Consider the following 22,916-nt stretch of genomic DNA (forward strand, 5'->3'; position numbering starts at 1 on the left):
CTGTATTTCTAAGATTCTCCTTTAGAGCTATCCCATAATATTTACAGAAACAATAAATAACTGTAAATTTGATAAAAATTGAGGACTTTTATATATCTACTTTGAAGCAGAATTAGACAGCAAAATTTCTGTCTGTTTTCCTGGTTTATTTATTTTTAATGACATTTCCTTCAGATAGACATATTTTAAAGTGCCAGAGTAATGATATTTCTTTCCTGAACTTAGCCTTGCACCAGAAGCTTAACTTTTCCATGCTGCTCTGGTGCAACACATATACCAAAACTGAAAGAAATTTATATCTATCTTACTTAGTTACCAAAAACCTTTACTATATCATCTGAGTGTGTCAAATTTTTAATATGTTTCAGAAAAATTCTGAGACATACCAGATGGTGTAAATGAAGCAAAGAAAAGGCTTAGTGGCTATCTCCCAAGCACTATGAAACTGTTATTTTCTCCCAGTTATTTTCTCCCAAGTCATCCAAGAACTTCAAAGATGAACATGAAAAAAGAAACATACAGTTTAGCTTAGTTCCTTAAAGAAATAAGGCATAACAACTACTTAACTATATAGATGCATATATATACAGTGTATTTAACTATTTCTATTTCCATTCTTTTGTCCAACTATTCATTGTTTCTTAATTTCAATTTCAAGAGTTTCAATGACAGGAAAGGCTTTAAAGATAGCAAAGTACCTACACATTTTGTTTTCATAAGGGAAAAGGACTTACTAGTGTTCTGCTTGCAGTCAAAACTGTCAGATGGACATTCATCTTATAAGACAATAGAGAATCCACACAACACCAAATAATCACAAACCTAGTAAATGTTTACAATGGAGCTCAAGGTACCTTGTATCAGTCTATATGTATATATACAATCTAATACTGTAGAATGTAAACCTGTAAAATGGTGGCTTTTTTAGTGCTGGCACTTTCTTTTTCCTCCTCAGGCAGAAAAAAACCTAATCCATTCACACAGCATATTTCAGAAGCAGTGAACTAGTTCAGTTCCACCAACTGTTTCTTAGTCCAGCTCCATTAATTAGTTTCAAACACAAACATTAATTTACAGACAGAACCAAAACTCAATATGACTTATATCTACATGTACACATTCTCAGCCTTTGAAGGGTTAAAGAATTTAGCCAGCTGCACCCAAGCTCTTCTCTTTACAGAAAACCTGATTCATAGGACAGTACTATGGTCACCTCAGAGCTTACTATCAGTTTTAGTTATTCATTATTTTTATCGGCATTGGGTTTTAATGCATAACAGAAATTGAGTTTAAGGCAGTAGAAACAAAACAGTCTTTCATCACTATAGTAATGAATAATGTGTGTGCACAGGCATATGCACATACAAAATCAGTGTGTGTAGCGACTGAAGAAATGCATGGATGGTGTCTCAAATATTAATGGAAAAAAAAACAAGGTTGGAGGGTATATCAAGATTGAGAACTTTCAAAAAATCTCAAGCTCGGACTGTCTATAAATAAAAATCATGTTCTTCATTGAACAGAGTTCCAAGAACCTTGGCCTTCAGCGGGAAAGTTCATGGTGAGCCTGCCACAAAATAAAACAAACAAACAAAAACAACTAAAAAAACCCAAACCCCACAAAAAAAAAAACCAACAAAAAATAAGCCCTAAAACTAAATATGAAAAGCACAGATACACATGGGAGATGGATAACAAACCCTTTATTTCCCAGTATTTTTAAATAATAGTCAATACTTAGTGCACTCAGCTGAAACTCAATGCACAGCAGGTCAAAGTATTTTTAACAGCTTTAGCATTTGAAAGTAGAAGTAAACCACTGTGCTTTCTCCTCACAAAAGTCTCAAAAATTTATAATCTGAAAGTTTCTAAAAGTCCAAGTCATTTACACAGTATCATTAAGTTTAATTTCTCCCTGTTTTGATTTGGTTTGTTTGTTTGTTTTTTGCTTTTTGTTTGTTTTGTTTTTTTGGTTTTTTTTTTAGATTGGGGGAGTGGGTTGGTTTTTTGTTTGTTAGATTTTCAGGGTTGGGAAGGTACTGGCTTGCTGTGGAACACTAATCTTTTATGTAAATGAACAACCAACCAGCTTCCTAAATCAAGTAGAGAAACATCTAACCTGCCAATATTATCAAAGAAATATAACATAAATAGCAAAGAAACAGTATCTCATGGGACTGAATGTCATGTAACATACAAATTTTAATATAATCCACTGGCAATTTTTTTTTAGTTTAATTCAATTTGGCACTATTATACTACCCATATTGTTGTTTAATGCAACAGCCAACAGTTATTTAAATTTACATAATAAAAATAGCTTAAAATTGGGAATGAGCCAAAGTAATTTCCATAAAATAATCATTACATTTAACTGGCTGTATTTATTCAAAATGATGAGCCATTACTGTTATAATGCAGTACAATTTACTGATTTTATTTTAACTTACCTTATACATATTGAGAGATGTTCAATGGATCACTCTGGACACAGTATTTACCCCTGGTTCATATAGAGAAATGTCTATATACTAATACTGTAATTCTTTTCAGTTACTAATTATGTTGAAACATACAAACACAGATACTTACAATCAAATTTTACACTTGGTGAGTTTCCATGTAGTATTTTTGAAAGACTCCATTGACTCAGTAGCATAGATCGGTAACTTTTACAACAAAATCAAGAATATTAAAAACCCCCATATATTCAGGAACTTGAAAGGGAAGGATATTTTAATTATTTTTTTAATAAAGGTGTTTAAGCAAAATATAAAACAACTAAAACATTTCTATTGGGCACAACACATTTGGGACACTAGACAGAACTCACTGCTGTGGTACTTCTGGTTTTGTGTGCTGAGGGTTTTCCCAGGTATTTTTATTAAATTTATAGAATTTATTGTCTTGCAGCAGCTAAGGCACATTGCCTGATTTAACCAGATCAAGAAAATAAGTAAACAAAAAATCAATATTAGAAAATAAAATTGTTCACTCCTAGTATAATAAAAAGCAAACATAAAATTAAGCACATGCAACATATTTTTAGAAGCAATAATACAAGAAAGCTTTCCAAGGTTCGTGGTATTTAAACATTTATTGGCCCTTACCACTCATTTTTTAATGCTGTAATTTAAGAATGAATTCTGAGTATGTTTATCTTTTAATATCCATGATTTTCCAAATCAGTATGTGTAACAAGTAGTCTGCTATGTCTATTGATGAAATATTCTACTTTCTGTTACACACATCTCATTTCTTCTTGAAGTATGAAAACATTCAGTATTAATTGTGAAATTTCTTTGCTCCCCCTCAAGTATGGTTAGCTACTAAATTATACAGCAATCTCTCTCAAAATGCATTAGAAATGTGACTGATGACCATAAGGACAGAGGCAGGATAGATAATGTGAACAAATGTGAAAAAATGGAAAAAAAATAACAAAAATTAAGAAATCAAGCAGTGGATTATAACATTCCAGTTCTGTTCAGAATGAAGTCTGTATTCCTGAATTCTCAAAACCTGGTACAAGGTACCACAGATCCAGAAACAATCACCATACACTAATCTATGAGTAGGAATTTATAGTGAATAATCAGACAACACTCCGTGAAGTCTAAATGGAGAATGGTGGAGGTGAGGAATATAGTAAGGGTGCAAAGCAAGCAGTAAAAATCTGTAAATCTGACTTCAATAATATATGCAACTGTAGAACAATTTATAGTTGTTTATAGAAACAACAGAAAGACTATTTAAGGAAATGAAGGTAAGCGTAAAACTGGATCAAATGCAACAAACATTATCTATCATAGATCATGTGAAGTAATCTATGGTTTTCTAATGCAATTTTTAGACTGAAAAGCAGTGGCTAATTTTTATCTAGTTGTCCTGCGTTCAGCAGTAGCAGTCATGTTTTATCCTTCTTGGTAGCTGGTGCAGCACTGTGTTTTGACTTTCGGCCTGGGAATGGTGCTGATAGCACCTATGTTTGTAGTTACTGCTCAAATGTTTACTCTGGCCAAGGACTTTCTGAGCCTCATGCTCTGCCAGGGAGGAGGGGAGGACAGGAAGAAGGAGAGACAGGACACCTGACCCAAGCTAGCCAAAGAGGTATTCCATATCATAGCACGTCATACCCAGGATGTAACCGAAAGTTACCAGAAAGGGCTCTCGCTGGCTCTCTTCCAGGTCAGGCTCATTTTGGTGGGTGGTATCATATTCTCTCCCCTTGTTTATTTCTTCTATCATTATTTTTATTGGTGGTAGCAGTAGTGATTTGTGTTATAGTTACTGGACTGCTCTTATCTTAACCCATGGGAGTTACATTCTTTCGTTATATCCCTCGGGTGGGGGGGGGGGGGTGGGGGGGGGTGTGAGAGAGGTTTTAAACCACGACACTAGTGTTGCATAGGAATTTGCTACTCATTTAAGAGAAGCTGGGAAAAGAAGCTAGATACTGCATAAGGACAGGAAAATGATAATGGCAGATACAGAGAAGGAGAAAACCAAACTGCGTGGGAATTAGCAATCTAGAATCAAGGCATTCCTTAATTTCAGTAAGACTATGAAAAAAAGAGTTGTGTCTATGAATTCTTCTCCCTGTAAAATTAGAATGCGTCATCACTGCAGATCAGAATAAAGATATCCTAATAAAGAACTACATGATGACAGAGTAACAGAAATAGAATTAAATCCAACACCAGAAAGTACAAGGTCATGTACTTCAGGTCAAGTCAGAAGCTCGCTAGATAGGCGTGACTGAAGTGTATTAGTTGTAAGATGACACGGAATTACCTACCAGTCTGAACACCTGTGAAAAAGTGGCTGCTTAAAATTTATCATATTCTATTGCTGTCTTAACATGAAGGATTACATACCCATGCTCCAGCCCCAAAGATAAGGTTATAAACATATATACGTGTATATGTATAAACATACAAAACTGTACACCAGTGACAGAAGATAGCATCTCATCCACAACCCTCAATCATTTTACATTACACATTTACAAGGAAGAATGAAGTGGTGGGATAGTAAGCAAACTTCAGCATTAATGATCACTTCTTAAACAAATGACAGAATTTGATTGAATTAACAACATGCTACCAAGCAATAAAATATACTGATAAATTCAAGTCTCATCATCTAAATTGAAAAATCTGGAATTTTAAAAATGGATCTTTAAATTAAAATCAGCAGCTTGCACCTAATGATATAAATGTTGGTAGTGCTCTGTAACAGAGGGACAATCAATGGACATACGGATAATCAGCCTGAAGAGTTCCTGTTTTATTTAGATTGTTAAAACTATCATAAATAGAGTAATATAACTGAGTATAACATAAATAAAACTAATAATGCTGCCTACCTGAAACAATGAAAAACACAGGTAATATGTATTTTCCTTTCCACTTATTCCTGGAGTACAATATTGCAAAATTACTCTGAGAATTATCAAAGAGAGACAGAAAAACAAGAAAAGAAAGACATCTTTATTACACCCCACCACGTTGTAATAGAGCTTAAATACTGTATAAAAGAACTACACCAAAAGGACCTTTGTATATACCACATTTTTAAATTGCTTTAAAATAATTAATAAAGCACTTGAGGCACAATTTAATATTCAATTTAACTGAAGAATAAATTTGTAGTCCAAATCTTTTTTCAATAAAAAAGGTTTGAGATAAATTTGACTTCATGGTTATGAGACCAGCCCACAGCCTTTATTAGCTAAATTATCACATCTTATCAACATGTCAATTTTTTTGTAGAATAAATTTTTTGTATTAACTTCCACTGTTTTGTTTACTGAAGCTATATATAAAAGGATCATTTTAGGTTGAAGATGTTAAGATCTTAATCTCTTGGCAAACTCTAATAACTCAAAGGTACCCTAGATTGCACAAGTATTGGCTTCTTTTTCTGAAAAGTATGCACAGTCTGACAGAATTCAGTGACATTTTTTCTTGGTCCAAGCTTCTCAAGTTTGTAATTTTCAGTGACAGTAGTCTTTGCATGCCAGTCCCTTGCTGGACACTTCCTCATATTTCCATACATGTTTGTATATATCACTACAAAGGCAAAAGATTCGTGTTTTCCTGTATGGCTTATTTTGTTGGCCTGAGAAATGTTATTCACCTTTAAAGAAAACAAATGTAATGTTCTCCTAAACTTGTACAGTGTCTAGAAAAACAGTGCATTTCATTATTGTTTAATGAATTTATCCAGTATTAAAATAAAGCTTATCCTGTCATTCCAATGAATGCTCATGATCTAGCTAGTGATGTATTATCAATGCAGTTCCTCTTTCAGACTGCCTAACTTTAGAATCAGATCAGATGTGCAAAAATGTGGGAAATTAGAGAAAACTCCCCCAGTTCCCAAAATTACAACATTAAGGAAATATTAGGGTAAAATGCAGCTACTACTTCCAGGGTAGGATGTGGTTGGCATGATAAAACACATAGCAGCTGTCAAACAAGAAAAATAAGGAAAGACGGTGTTTGAGCAAGGAATTGTGGTGAAATTGCTTCCCTTGGATGAACTTTTCTTGCTATAATCTCATTGTAATACCAAAGCACAACTCCAACTCAAACCTTGCGACTTCCAATGTATGACTAACTTCCCAGACCATGTGCTTTAAAGTTTTATTAATGTTATTAATTGTAAATTTAAAAACAAAAAGAATTTTACAACAATCAGTAACAAAAGAATGTGTGACTAAAGCCACTCAAACTCTACCTAAAAGTAAATGAAAAATATAAAATTGAATTAGGAGGAGGAGAAGTTAGAGAATAATCCATCGCAGCTGCTGGGATTGGTCGATTGGTTGGATTTGTCTTCTCCCCAGCAGGGATGCCTATGGGGTAAGAACTATACCACACTTAATGATAAACTCTAGTTGGCTTTTATATATTTTACACTTGTTCTTGCAGTTAGAATGCTATCAGTGTCAATCTTCAAATCTGAACCTGTTATGAATTTGTAAAATAAAAATTCTCTGCTGCAATCTGTTTTGTGTGTATCCAGAAGCTTGAATAAGTGACTTGACTGGTGAATCTGTTAATGTGAATCCCTGAGCAGGATAGTTGAACCACTCTCCAATACAGTGTGCTGTCCAGTAAAGTCCTTTTAGCAGGCTTTGAAAGGCTATGCAGGCTCCAGGGTCTTGTCATTCCTGGGACAATGACAGAACCATCAAACACAAAGTCCTGGGGAAAAAAATCCCTCTTAACGTGACACCCTGTATTTCTTGCTATTAAATCAGTAAATTTAAACAGATGGCAGGGGCAGATGGGGTGGTGAAGGAAGCAGCTACATTTTGAGGGTTTTGACTAAATATGGCAATTATCAAAGACTTAAATATCAATATGAGTTTTTCAAATCAATGGAGTCTTGCAGTGGTTCATTGATGGCTTGGCTTTGCAAGCAATGTTTTGGGAAGGGCTTTACCCATGCTTACTACAAGTATGATGACTAAGGGCAATGTGGGATAGGCAAATCTGGCTGGAAAAAAAGGCTGCTTAGGCAGTCAGGAAGTTTCCGACCAAGACTATAATCTCCTGGAGCAATCACGAGCGACCAGTGTCCTGAACCGCCCACATGCAAGGCTGGATCTGCAGCTTCCCACGCACCTTCTCACCTACAGTTTCGACCCTCACCTGTTCATACTGACAAGTAAGAGCAAGCCCTTCCAGCCTGAGCAGTGGATTGTTTAGGTGAGGCGCAGTGTGTGCAGAACTGACCCCATCCTTTACACCTGAGTTTTATCTGCCATGGCCTAGGAAGCTCAGGCGGTGACAGCAAAGTGTACAGGTCGTAGGATTATTTAGAGTATCCTTCTCTTAGATGGAAGACCTTACAAGGCTAGACAAGCTCCATCTGCCTGGGTTTGAAGTTAGCTTTCATTCTCCTATGAGGATGGCTTGTCTTTGCTAACGAAGATTCGGGAAGGGCTTTACCCATGCATTCTGAACAAGACTGTTATCTCCTGGGTCAATCTCAAGTGACCAAAGACACAACAGCTCAACATCAAATGTCTAGGTGTGATTCTTATTTAGAGGCGTTCAGTCATAAGCCCACAGATGGTAGTCTTGTACCAGTGGCTCCTCAGCCAAGCACCCACACCAGTGGTCTGAACCTGCGGCTCCTCTCGTACTGAGCAGGATTACTATTGCAAAAACACATCATCAGTAGGGTAAAACTAACCTGTCTCAATGTTACCACACTGTCAAAAAGCAATTGTACTTGCTTGCAGTAGATCCAGCAAAATGCAATCTACATAACCCAACCAACAAGAAAATCTCTGCTGAGGCAAAGACAACATAAACGGTCAGAGAAAGGGAACCAATGCACCACATGTATCTGCACAATCAGGAATGTCCAGTTTCTCAAAAACCTAAAGGAACACCTGAGATGAGACCTATAAAAAAGAATTACCGTGTGTTTTTTCAAAGTTTAGTCAGTGTGAAAATCCTTAGGACAAGACACAGGCCAAAGTTCATAACTCTGTGGTATCTATTTCTGTTATAGTTACTCCAAAATACAATTAAACCAGAAGGAATAGACAAAATGTTGGTATTTTTCTCCAAAGCAGAAACATTTTATATGTTGTGAAGCACATATACATAATACTTAAACATTAGGCTGTTGGCCCAGCTTTACTAGCGTCCGTAGCTTACAACCTACAGAAAGCATCCAGTGACAGCAGCATACTCTATAACTTTCCTTGCTGTCATTGGTTCAGCCATAGCAGTCATTTTTCTCCTTCTTGTAGCTGGTGCAGTGCTGTGTTTTGACTTCTGGGTTGGGAACAGTTGCTTGATAGAGAGCATGTTTTGAGGGTGTTTTTGTTCAGGGCCTTTTCTGAGCACGTGCTCTGCCAGGGAGGAGGGGAGGCCGGGAGGAAGGAGAGACAGGACACCTGACCCAGGCTAGCCAATGAGGTATTCCATACCATAGCACGTGATGCCCAGGACGCAACTGGGAGAGGGAGCAGGAGGGGTGGAGCGCTGGGGAAAATGAAGGAAGGAGCACGTGGTGCTCAGCCGGGCAGGATGGAGTGAGTTATGGGTCGGTGGCTGGTGAGGTGTTGTATTCTCTTCACTTGTTGTTTGCTGTATCATTATTATTTGTAGTAGTAGCGGCAGTAGTGATTTATGTTATACCTTAGCTATTAAACCATTCTTATCTCAATCCATGGGGGCTACAATTTTTGGATTCTCCTTCCTGACTCTCCGGGACTTGGGGGAGCAAAAGGGGGGGGAGTGAATGAGCAAACTGTTTAAACCACGACACTTGCTCTGTACAGACCACAGAGACCAATCAAGAACTCTCTCCACCTGGACTCCTGATGGACGCTGTAATTGAATCCATCAATCTAATAAAGAGAACACCAATTTCCACTATAAATCTCTATGAAAATAAATTCTTTCCTAACTGTCAGGATTATCTCCTTTCTTGAGAAAACCTACAGTTTTCACTACAGAATAAAAATTAAATAAATAATAATAAAAAAAGACTGCTCGCTATTTGACATAAAAGGACCAAGGACTGATCAAACCTGCTATCAGTGAGAGGAAAAAAAGACATTAAGAAATTTTCTGTCATTTGGAAATGCATTGCTTCTTGGGGATGTGAGGTCAAAACACAGTAGCTGTGAGACATTCAGTAAACCCCCAGAAAATGTTGTGGAGGATGTTCTGCATTTGTATTTTTAATCTGAATGTGTATCAACATTAACCCCAAGACTCACTTAGAAGAATAAAAATAGATCTATTCCTTATCATCCTTAGGCAGATTCTGCATTGATATCTCCAATTAAAATACTTGTGTTTTGCATTAAATTCACACACGCAATTGTGCATGAACATACATAGGAAAACTGTGTAAAAACTGAGCATGAAATAGAGGTCAAAGAGAGCACTGCAGTGTAAAATACATTAAAAGCATGCAAACATATGGTAAACATTTTTTTTTCAATTTAAAAGTCACGATTCATTGTAAAAACCAACAAACCCCTGCGCATGCAGTCTTTTTTATGTCTAGATTTCCAACAACACTGTTACAAGAGCAATCTTGCCAGCTTAAAGAATTCAGTGATATTGTGCAGAAAGCTTTTCTCAAATTTAAATGTAAGAATGAAATGACAGAGTTCTTTCTTGCTGTTTTACAGGTGCTGATGTCAGCTAGGTCCCGGCTGAAGTCTTTCCTTTGACAGCTAGCACCATCACCATGGCCAGAAAGAGACCTACACTTAAAAGCCTGGAGACCTTCATGCAGATTATTCATGCCTTCATTAAGATAACTGATTACATGTCTTTATTCTTTGTTCCACAATTAAAAAGATCAGATCTTAAAAAAATCCTTGTATAGTTTCATTTTGTTCAACTATTTTAATACTGGAATTTCACAGAAGTTATGCAATACCAAAAGACAGCATAAGGATGACCTAGCAACACTGACTGTTGACATGCACAAACAAGCTTTGTGAGTAAACTCATTTACTAGCACAGAAGATAATGTGTTATGTACAGGCTACAAGCAGTACACACATTTTAAGTGACTATTAGTCTCTTTTTTATTAGTTGCTTCTTTATATATTCAAGTATACACAAAATTTTGAAGCCAGAAGGATCTATGCCCATCCACTCATACCACTGTGAAAAGTTGTCATTTTTCAGTAACCGTAAGAAACAGTAAAGAGCAAGAGCAGCCAAAGCTGCTCTTGGCTGCCAAACTACATGTCAGAAATAGGCAATCCAACTCTTGGACAACTTGCCAGCACAAAAAAAATGAGGCCATGGTAGAAAGAAAAAGATCTGGCATCTGAATTTCTCATGCCTGCAAAAGGGAACAGAAGCAGTTTACAAAATACTGTGTCAGTGACAAAGCACTGGATCTGCAAACCTTTCTTTTGATTAATCACATAACATTATTTCATACTACGGGAAATTTCAGCCTAGAAAGAAGACTAAACCAGAGTCAATTAAAAAACAAACCAATGTGAATATTTTCTGCATGTTGGGCAACTGTAAATTTTTATAAGCCAATGAATTAAGTTTTAAATCCTTGTTGTGATTTAACCCCAGCTGGCAACTGTGCCTCACACAGACACTCTCTCACACCCCCCAGTGCGATGACAGTGAGAGTTGTCTAGTGGGATGGGAGTGAGAATATTTGATTTTCTTCTGAATCTTGTAGTTAGGCTTTGAAAATAAAATCTCTGTTCAGTCTAAAGGAAGAAAACAATTCCTCTTTCCTGAGAAAGTCCATATACTAATACAGATAGCACACTCTGATCTGGCATATGATTTCTCACTGATGAAAAGATTAACTGTATGCAAAATTACAATGTATTATTTGGTCAGCATAAATTAAAGTGGATACTATCCTTCAAATACTTTTAGGACATTAAAGGATACTATAAAATTGAATGCTCTTTATGTTCCATGTGGGTAACATACTGAGTGCTTACCACTTACTGACATTTACCACCCATTTATATGGTCAGATTTTACAAGAAATTACATTTTTAGAAAATTCAGTATTTTACAGTGTTTTATTCTGAAAAACGATATTGCACTAAATAGTACATGAGTTTTCTGACTGAAATGGTATATTATTTCAAGCGTTTTTAACACGGTTTTAGCAGTGGGGTTTTAAAGTCAGAGGAACGACTTCTTCAATACTGCTTCCTCCTACATATAAATCTCCGCTAGCAAGTAGCAGGGTAGGAAGGCAAAGATCCCAAGAACATCTCCAAATCCTCATGAGTCTGGGTCTTCCAGGTTTTAGATTATTTTATATTTATCAAACTTGAATGATTGAGAAAAGGACACATCCAAGTTGAGATGCTATTTTCCAAATGTACTTCTACATTAATTAAAGCCACAGAAGTATTATAAATAATAAAATACATATAGAATCAGTAAATCATAATACCTCTAATACTATCAAAAAAACAACGTATGAAAAATTAATCTCTAAAATACTGAGTTTCCTAATAATCAATTAAAACATTCAACAAGATATGGATACAAATAAATATGACTATAAAAGCAAACATGTAATTATGAACATCATATGAGGAAATGCTATTCCTCAGTAAGCTACCACAGTATTAGTTTCCTGACAGTAGCTTTGGCAGATTCTTGGCAGATTTTTGAATCATGCCTTTCACTCTGTAACATTTAAGTATGCACAACCACACACTGAAACTTGACATAATTTGATTCTACTCAACATACATTTTTCTAAGACACTGCAGCAGTATCTCAGAAACACATCCACTGATATGTTACAAAACATATTAAAACTATCAAAACAGAAATTAGCCCCTTCAGTACACTCGTCACACATACACACTTTACAAGAGGTGAGAATTCTCTGTTAAAATTTCTCAACCTTTCTTAGAATATCCCTACCTAGATTTCAATCCTTCTCTAGAATATTTACAGACAATACATTGCCACTCTTCCCAAGAATCAAAATACAGAGAGAGAAGAAGGAATGCAATTTTTGCCATGGTAGATTTGGTGGATTATGTTCTCTCCCAACACCTCTCCTTCCCCCCACCCCCCGCCAAAAAACATGACACAAGATGGTGTGAAAAAGCTTAGTGTCTACAATAGTATCCTAAGCATAACAGAAATCAATTTCATAATGATGACTCCATACCTCACTCATTGTTCTCAAAATCTGGGACAGACTGACTGAATATCTAACCACTTCTGGACTCCTGTAAGCTAGGAAATAGACGTAAACAGTTTTCAAAGGTTTCAAAAATAACAATCCTTCATTAGAGACAGCAAAGAATAGTTCACATTGGTGCTTGCACATCAATCATCTTTCCCCCCAGTCTTCGTCTTTTAAATTCTTGGTATTCCTGATCAAAAAGAATGACTCAGGACTCAGTAAAGCAGAACTATACTGCACATGAATGATATAAGACATAATCACAGTTCACAAAAGTCAAAATAAGTTTGCAGTTGAGTATAGATTAGGGTCTTTTGAACCCTCAGGAAGGAAAGAGATCACTGTCCTCATGACTGTCCAAGAATACATTAAGAAATGAGACCACAAACCACCATGGCACTGTTTCTTCTGTCTTACAGAGAAAGAAACATATTCAGTAACGTACATTTACATGCACAGACATGTTGATGCAAGAGTAAACAAGCTAAAATTATGCAAACAAGTTTTATAATGGTCCCTCCTTTCTCCAAGAGATCTGTTCTTGGTCTTAATTACTTGAGGGCATGTCTACTGTGAAGAAAAGCAGACTCTGAGACAGGCTGTGCTTGCGGACAAAAATGCAATCATTGCAGGGTACAGAGGAGCTCCACAGCACACTGGCATGGTACAGCTGAAAACCAGCCCTACAAACTCCAGATTCAGGCTGATAAAACTAAGAGTTACCACAACACACTCTGTCAGTTGGAGGACAGAGCTCAGCAACCTCCTGTGTGTTCTGCTGCATTCAGATACTCCTGAAAGTGCCAAGTTTTGAGTAGTTATTTTACCATTGAAAATTAAAAACAATCATCCTGACGCTGTTCTTAAAAAAAAAAAACAGAAAAATTACTATTTGCTCATGAAAACAAAGCAGTACTTTTTCACTGTAGACATATAAAATCTCTAACCACAGGAAATAGCTAAAATTCTAAGTGTCTTTTTCTCCCCATGTTTATTTTTTGTCAGAAGGTACAAATGAGCAGTTCTTGTTTGTTACACAGTTCTGTGTCTGAGTTTTCCAACCAAAGCAAAATGAAAGGACTAGTACATAAAAAGCATGGTACATAGAAAGTAAATAGACACCTGTTCTATTCAGACTATGCAGCATACCACTGTTGAATGACTATTCAGCTCATTCTTTCTAAAGCTTTTATTCAATATTTATTTAGGCAAAGCTCCAATGGATGCTCCAATTGATTCTACTACGAGCTTTAGTTGAATCAGAACGTCAAGACACAGTGTCATTTTTCATTAATTTAAATAAAAATTTTAGTTAATAAAGATTATGGTTTTCTTCTAGAAAAAGAATGGTAAGCCTCCCCATGATTACAAAACTATTGCAAATTATACTGCTGCATAGTAGATAAACATCCAGTGACTGATCTGGCGAAGAAGTTACAGTGAGATCCAGTTTGCTGGCTTGGAGCATAAAAGGACTTCCTAACCTGTATAGCAGTAAGTTTATAACCATCATTAGATGATGGATAGTTGACAGGCTTTAAAATAACTATAAACGTAACAAAATACTTTTATCTATTTTATTACTGTTCTATGAAAAGAAATGCTGATTTACTTGTAAGTCACTTTTTACCCTATGCTTTCTTTAGAAAAAAAAAAGAGAAGATATTTAAGATATTTTGACAAGACTGGGGTTAAAACACAGCCGATTGCCCCAGGTGGGCAGAACGTGCAATTCCAGTTTATTTAAGTTAATGAGTTTTTCTCTTTACTAGAGCATTGTGTAAGGTCCAAAATACCTGTGTATTTCGTTTCAGGAATGAAATACATTCTTACTCATAGGATTTTTCCATCTCCTCACTTAGACCCTGTATTTTATCTAGGACTGTGAACAGCAGCAGCCTTAACCCTTCACAAATCACAGAAAATCCACCTACCCTAAAAGACTAGCCAGGCTAGGAGCTTCAATACCAAACACGAATACATTAGGTATAGCCAGTGATTTTCACACAAGACAGTCAGTACAGCTTCTTATACGTTTTTCCAGCAGTAATTAGAGAAGGGTATTTTGATGGAACTGACACACATGTCATATAAGTTTTTATGTCTACAAAGCCTACAGCTGACCTAGTTATTTAGACTCGGAGTCATAATCAGTGACAAGGCAAATGGCACTTCTACACTGTAATCGCCTCATACTGGATAACTAACTTTGCATGCTATTTTTTCCTTCCATCTTCTACATGACTTTTTCCTATAAGAAATATTTTTTTTTCTCTCATATGAGTAAAAAGGGACTTAGTTAGCTTAGAAGCAAATATCCAACTCTTAGATTTTTAATTTTAGATAGGTAAATCCCAATTTTCCTGTCTCTGCAGGAAAATTCATCATATACCTCAACAGTAATGCGCATTTGTTAATACCCGAAGCAGTGAAAATTCTGCTCCCCTATAGTTATTTCTAATTCTAAATGTCTTTCAGATTCAAAACAGTATCTTATTGTTAATATTACATGGCAGTAAACATCATATGACCTTTACTATAATTCATAATATCCCCTCTCCTTCCTGCAAAATTTTCACATAGTTGCAGAATATCCATACTGAGCATATCCAGTCTAATATAACTGAGGGAACAGCACAAAGTGACTCAGGCTCCCCGTATGTAACTCAGCCTGTCGACAGCATCATATTTATAGTGCATGTTACCCTTTGAAGGTCTTACTCTTGCTATCTTGTTCAAGATTTCTTCTTCTCTAATAATAATTACTCATTTTGTTCTCCTACTGAGGCTGTTTAATAGGTGTTATGGCATCTGAATAAGAACAAATTTTTACACCTTGCTTAATCACATACTTTGTAAGACTTTATTTTATTGTTGCTTAAAATTTTGCTTAAAGGTATATTTTCAAAATAACTGATCAGGTCAACCAGATACAGCTGGGTAAAAAAAAAAAAATCTTTATGAAATTATATTTTTAGGAACCACATAAGTTTTTGAAATGCTCTTTCTATTTAGATTTAAAAGTAGACAGATAAAGCCCTTAAAAAGAGCAAGAGCTTCTTCAGCTACCAGCTGAATAAAGAGTGATATTAAGTAATAAACGTAAATTAAAATATTCCAGCATGCTGTTTCTAATCTAACTTTCCCTCAAGACCATGTATGTAAATATTTTAATTGCTGAAAGATTGCTATAGAAACAAACAGGCACTCTTAACAGCAAGGAACAAGCAATAGCTTATTCTTGAGCACAACCAAATAACGAGATCTACTTATTAAAAAGTAATTAGACCAGCTCCCCAGCTGGATAGATTTCCTAACTGTATTTTTTTCTCTATCCTTTGAGATTTAAAACCCTAGCAGTAGTTTTCTTCACTATTCTATTAAGTGAGTATCGCATTTAAATAATAATTCTGTAGTTAATAATTATAATCTACTTTAGATGTCAGAAGTTTCCTGGTTTTCATTCACTTTTCAAATTACTGCACTGAAAATACTCATTAAGTAGAATATAAACAGTATCATTTTTACCTCACAGGCCAGACTACATTTTGCTTACTAAAAAATAGCATAGAAACTTGTAATAAATGTTGAAAACTGTCTCTTGAAAAATAAATTATTGGACACCAACCCTCCTCTACATTTCACAGATTTAACTCAAGATTACTGACATAGTTTTCGTCTGATAGAAGACCTTCAGAATATTCCTTTGACAAACATCAGTCTGCTATACTACACTTGTACATATATAAAACACAAACAGTCAGCAGATAACTAAGCACTACTGAATATTTAAATATAAAACACTGAAGAGTCATAATTTCAGTTAACCACATTTGGTTAAATCTTAATGTTAAAGCTGCACCATTTTTTTACAAAAAAAGTAAAACACGACCACTTTTGTCATGACAACATACTGTCCCTTATATATTTTATGTTATTTTCAAGTTTAGAGACATCTTTTGTCATAATGCCATTTATGTAATGCATGTTTGTATGCTGAAATACACATAATCTCTTTTTGAACTTTTAAGGTAGAACTCAATCACAGACCCTGACTGCCAAAGTTAGAAGCTGCAAGTTTCCAGAAGTATTTTATATTCAAGAACTACCAGATTAATCTACTCAAACTATTTAATATTAGTCCTACTTATCACTGCATAAAACCAAGCAATTATACATAAACTTGTGACATCACTGTTATCATTATTCTTTTTAGTTTTTCTTCCCCTCCTTGTAAAAAGACTGAAAACTGAGAGGGAAAAGAAATTTTAAACTTTTCATTTCAGAAACCTCTTAAGTTAATGTGTACTTCTAGAGTCATCAACCTGCATTCTAATTTTAGTATTTGGCATTTCTTTATCATGCCTAACAAATTGCCCGATGTGTTCTACGAAGGAGAGTCCTTTGAGTTACTGATGGATCTCACTGCCCCCACTTCTGTTGTCACCTTCTTAGTTGAGAGCAACTAACAATCAATAAACATTTAAAAGTACTAAGAAGCAGTTCTATCTTTCACAAAAAACAGAACTGTAATCCTGTGCAATACTGCATAGTAACTCTCACTTGCAAGTAGCAGCAAACTACAGGGTCAGGGCCTATTTATTTAGGAAATAAATATTTGAAACATGTAATGCTCTTCAAGCATTCAAGTGTTCTTTGATTTGCTTTTTTGGGGTGGGAGGCAGCAGGGGTAAGAATGGATGGCAGAGAGATGTGACCTACTTCTCCCAGCTAAACTTTTAGAAGCTACGAAGACGAAGCAGTAGACAGAATACTGGTAAATATATTATCACATGAAATATATTAATATATGACAAACTATTTGTTGCTTTATACTGCAGTGCAGAAAATAAAAATACTAAAGTTGAGCATTGTACCTTATATGCATATACAACTAAAACACTATATATCTTAACACATTATGCAAATGTTATTACTAGGACTGACAATATGCTTCATATATAACCTACTGCGTTTTCGGTTTATGTTTTATTCTAACATACTTTGAGAATGTCATTACTTGTCTGTCACTATCCATCAATCATAACCAGATTTTCTCCATCCATCCCACTGACTGAGCCCAGAGACAAAATGTACATGGGAATTTGGGAGCCTAGTGTTCTGGGATGCAAATTCCTGATTATACTCAGTGTAATCAACCCAAGGCCTTTCTGTGAATTCTCAACCTTGAAAGTCTGAAATAAATTTTAACAGTTTTTTCGATTGGTATTGGTTTAGATTTGATCTCGGTACAACCTTTTGATGTTACTGTACTAAAAATATGCAAAATATACTGGAGATGTCTGTAATGTTTTATTCATGCAAATAATTGCCCAGGCATGGCTGGTCTCTGAAGAGGTCACCACTGCTATTACAGAGCAGAGACTGATAATAATGAAAAAAGATAAATATTAATGAGATTAAAAGACGATTAAGGAAGTTTCTACTTTCAGTTCCTCTACACTTCATATCGACCACAAACTAATGATAAAAGAATTACACCTTAATTTAAATTGTTTGTGGTAAACAGCATTTTAGTATATTTTTCAATGTGACTCCATAAGTCATCAAACAGTCTATGGAACTGTTTGGTACTAATGATTAACACCAGAATGAAATTATTTTTTAGATTAAGATCCAGTATGTTCCCTATAGCAAGTAATCTCTTCCCTCTGGATATTACTTGTACAATGACTTGCACCTGATAACATAATCAACATATGTGTTCACTCAGTCCTCTATTTTAAAACTTCAGTGTCATTAACAGACATTCTCTGTCAGCTTTAGAATAGGTTTTCTATTGTAGCATTAACAGAAAAATAAATCACTGATATTTAGAAATCATAATAACAGTAATAACAATAATAAAAATTCCTGCATTTCTATAAATTATCATTACTGCAGAAAAAAAATAATGAAAATCTGAATTGATAAAATCTTCTGTAAAACTGGAAAGTTTTAACAAAGAGAAGCAGGTATAAAGAGGTGTGAATTTACACAGGAAGTCTCCAATGTGTTCTCTTTATTTCCATTCACCATCAAAATTAACCTTAATCACTTTTAGTCACAGCTGACTTGATGTCTGTAGAGGATTTAATTATGTTTCGTGCAACACTTTAGTTTTACAGAGTTTAAAAAAAAAAAAAAAAGTACTGCACCTATTAGAGTACAAATTTCTGGCAAGTTCTCAAGGGCTGATTTAGTAACTTGCTGATTTACAGCTGTAGAGAAAGTTCCCAATAAAATAAAATCTTGCAGGAATATGTACTTTAATCCTTCATTTAAAACTCACACTTGACCTTATACAGTTACTTATTTGGGGCTGTGCACTTCAAACTTCTTTCAACTGCTTTGGTAGTGCAATTCTTTGGGAGGAAGGAAGGATAGGAAAGCACAAGGCAGCACTACTACAGAACTTTTAAAATGTTTGCGTTTCCAGCAGGAATTATTACTGCTCTTTTTTGGAAACGTGTTATTTTTCAGCAGAAAGCAAGCAAACAAACCCAAAATAAAACCACATTTATATTATAAAAAAAACCTTTTACATGCTAGGTAGTCAAGTCTGTCACTTTCAGGTAACATAAGAACCTAAAAATCATTTTACTCAAAAGAGGAGTATTTTTATTCTTTCAAGACAGGAATAATTAGAACAGATCTAATTTTGATCTAATAGATTTTCTCTAATAAAACTGACATAGTGGCATCAACATTGACACTTCAAGGTAAAGTGTAAAGGTTTTCATTTTGGTCTTAATGGCAGTGGGTCTGAAGGAAAAGAAGGCAGAAGTTTGGCATTCAGGATATCATACTAAAGAAATAACCATAAAATTAATGAAGAAAAATAAATTAATTTAGCGGAAGAACATTGAAAAGTCCTATTAATTTTTTATTTTTTTTTAAATGACTGGCACCCTACTGGACAATCTAACCATCAAAATTAATGCAAGAATACTAACTTTACCTGGTTTTGTAAACCTGTCTGAATACATTAATGCCCTGAGTAGAATCTGCTACTGAAACGGATTTCACTTCCTGCTCAACTTCTCAAAAAAAAGGGAGCAAAGCAAGGTCAAGGGAATAGATCACGGCTGCTGTTTGTACCTACTGTAAGCAGTAATTATGAAAAAAAATTTCTCCTAAGGTCATTTTATGAAACCTAGCACACTAACCAATTAATACTTTGATAACTGAGATGGAAACTGTCACTTTTAAACCCGACTAATTCTCCATCTGAAATGCTCACTCCTAAAATAATATATAAAGGGATTCTTTTCTTGCAGATTAGATATTGAAAAGGAGTAATATGCATTAGATTGGCCAAATTCTCATCAAGTTAACACTTGCTCCTTAATTTAAATAATTTCATTTACTTTTCCTTGCCTATAGCATGGAAGAGTTCTTACTTTCTGAGTTCAGATGAGTGATTTGACACAGGATTTAGGAATTATTAATAAATAAAGATACTACACATTAATAAATACTAAAGTAAATGTGGAAAATTGCTTCATTCAAGTCCCTCATTTTTATACTGTAAGCTTGGCTTGGTTTTGAGAAGTACTTTGGAAGGCCAGTAGTAAATGTATTTCATACCTGATTTGTTTTATGCTTCATAATTCTGCATTAGGAAGAAGCTTGAGCCTTTTTCTCAAACCTTGCTTCCTGAATTGTAAGAGTGACCTCTAGTGCTTTACTGCATAACTGTGTAATGCAAGTCTTTTTTGCAACGGTTTTAATATGCCTCCCTGTAAGCAACTGATTTAGTTTTGTGCCTCCTGCCAAATGCTATTAATGTGCAATTCAATTATCATGGTCTTGTGAAAATGGATGTATTCATAAACTGTACAATGCAGAATGATGAAGAGAATTAAAGCTGTGGCTGAATTGCAGTAGGGTGTTTAACAAGAGGAACTTAGTATTCATGTTCAGGGCTACAATATGCACTTGAGTATCAAATGAGATATCATTACTGAATGACAGCACAAGATCATTTTGGTGCTGCAGTGTGAACGTCTGGCTCATGGGAGCATGTTTAGTTTACAAACCATCCATATGTAAACCCCTTGGCTGTAGATCCTTTGGGCACTTCAAACTTCTCTGCCATTGCCCTAATGTTTCCAGGGAGCTGTCCCCTGACAGTGGACTGTAAGGTTATTCCTGAACATTCCTTCTTGCTTTGGCATGCACTTTCTTCCCAAAGACGCATTGCTCCTGCCCTCCCCATTCCTGTGATGCACAACCAGTGTCTGAACAGGAAAGGGAGAAAATATGCTCTGTTAAGATCATGAGCATCTGGCATTTAGGCTACTGTTCTATCACATGCATGCAAAATTAAATCCTTCAGCTTGCTGAAGCTGAATCAAATTGATCAAAAATAGCTCAAAACTACTACTGAATGATAAAATCCATGAAAATTATTTTTTGGTAAGTTTTAACTTTTATTCTTTATGTAAAGATAATTAATCTAATTCAGCACTGAAAACAGAGATTTTCAGGTATGTCATACCTGCTTCCTAGATAGCAGACTGTCTTTAAAACTGTAATCACTACGTTTATTTTGCAAGACCACACTACTAGCTAAATCATTTAAAAAAAAAACCAAAAAAACAAAAAAAACTTTCTTCTGGAACTGATAGTGTTCTCTTCTTTAGTCATGCATGAACAATATTCCATAAGCAAGCAATGCAGTATAAAGTCTTGCTAACCACGTTTTTCCCTGTTACATTTGTACTGCTCTTGAACTGCACAATAATGCCCATTAGTTATTTGTGTGCCAGCTTAATTCAGGAGATTGCAAGCTTTCAAAATTATAAATTGTTAAAAACCAAGTTGAAACAGTACACAATAGAAAACTGACAGTAATTTTCGTGTAAGACAAAATTCCTTGGAAAATGCTGCATTTACAAACAGAAAACAAAAATTAAAATGGGGCTGAACATGCATGCTTAGCAAAATGCTTTCAGATACACTTAGACTAGGTAAGATTTAAAAACAATATTCTGTACAGAGACTCTTGACAAAAATCTCTAGAAGGATTTTAGAATATTTTCAGCCTAGCAACTTGCTGTCATGATTTGAAAGCAATAAGCATTTTTATCAAAAATATTATACATGAAAATAAAATATCCCAAAGTTTTCAGAACACTGTGTTTTGAGTTTTAAATCGCATGCAATACTTACATTTATTGCCTGCCATTGCCAGGTGCCAATTATGAACAGACAAAAGAAACAGCAGCTTCAAGAAGATTTCAGTGACAGAATCCATGTTCACGGAGGCACCCAGAAGAATCAGAGTATTAGGAAACAGCTGCTCTGTACTTCAGTCCTGCTCCTGCCTCTTATCGCTGCCTCGCTCTGCCTCTTCTCACAGTGCTTCCCAGGGGCCAGACACCTCAATCAGATGCACTCCGCATCTCCTCACACACACGCACACACCTCCAAATCTGCTTTTCCCTGTAACAACAGCAATCTATGCAGAGCAGCAGCGAGAATCCCTCCTTCAGTTTCACAGAATCACTCAGTGCTGAACTGCCAGGCTCCCCACACCGCCCGGTGGCTGAAGCCTCACTCACGCTCGCAGCGCGTCCTGGACACCCCTGGTGGTGACAGGTAGGAAATGTGGGCTCTGCTGAAAGCCAGACAATGAGGCAGAGCAGCCAGCACATGAGCACTGAGGCCCAGCTGCTTGGTGCTTGCCCTGGTCAGTTCTTTGTCATTAGCTTTTCTTTTTAATACCTTTTTTTTTTTTTTTTTTGAGGAAAGCTTTAGCTGCACATGCTGTCTTTCTGTGTGGGATTTTAGTGTGGCAATTTTGTGCACTTTCAGCTGCAAGAGCACTAGAAGTTCAGGATTTCTGAATGAATGTATATTACCTGTCGTAGAGAACCTAAACTTAAAAGTAAAAAGCACAGTCTAGTTTTACTTGTGAAGTGAGAATAGGTCCAAATGATCGGCTGCACCTCAGAAAACTGCATCATGAGTATCCCTGGTCAGGTTTATTGCTATTAAGCTCTCTGCTAAAAATAAACATTTATAAATAGGATTGTGCCAATCTTTCCCAAAAGACTTTAGCCACCAGTTACCCAAGTAAAGCACATTTTGCTTCCTACACTTTTGAAAAAGGAAGCTTTCTTAAACTGTCCTAATGTTTGCACTTCCATTACATTTGGAAAGAACTTCATTTGGAACAAACTTTAGAGCAATTTCAGGTCATTATATTT

General features: G+C 35.5%; 1 protein-coding gene across 1 annotated transcript in view; it reads right to left on the minus strand.

Annotated features, from left to right (window-relative positions):
* The window catches only part of LOC101867774 (contactin-associated protein-like 4), a 231,076-nt gene extending 208,406 nt beyond the window's left edge, over window positions 1-22,670 (minus strand). The window contains exons 1-2 of the mRNA XM_034073093.1: window positions 22,619-22,670; window positions 21,877-22,008 (exon numbers count right to left, since the gene is read on the minus strand). Coding sequence (XP_033928984.1) covers window positions 21,877-22,008; window positions 22,619-22,670 — 184 coding nt within the window. The remainder of the gene's footprint in view (window positions 1-21,876; window positions 22,009-22,618) is intronic.
* Window positions 22,671-22,916: the final 246 nt, after the last annotated feature.

This window comes from Melopsittacus undulatus, chromosome Z, assembly GCF_012275295.1.
Source record: "Melopsittacus undulatus isolate bMelUnd1 chromosome Z, bMelUnd1.mat.Z, whole genome shotgun sequence".
Classification (NCBI taxonomy): domain Eukaryota; kingdom Metazoa; phylum Chordata; class Aves; order Psittaciformes; family Psittaculidae; genus Melopsittacus; species Melopsittacus undulatus.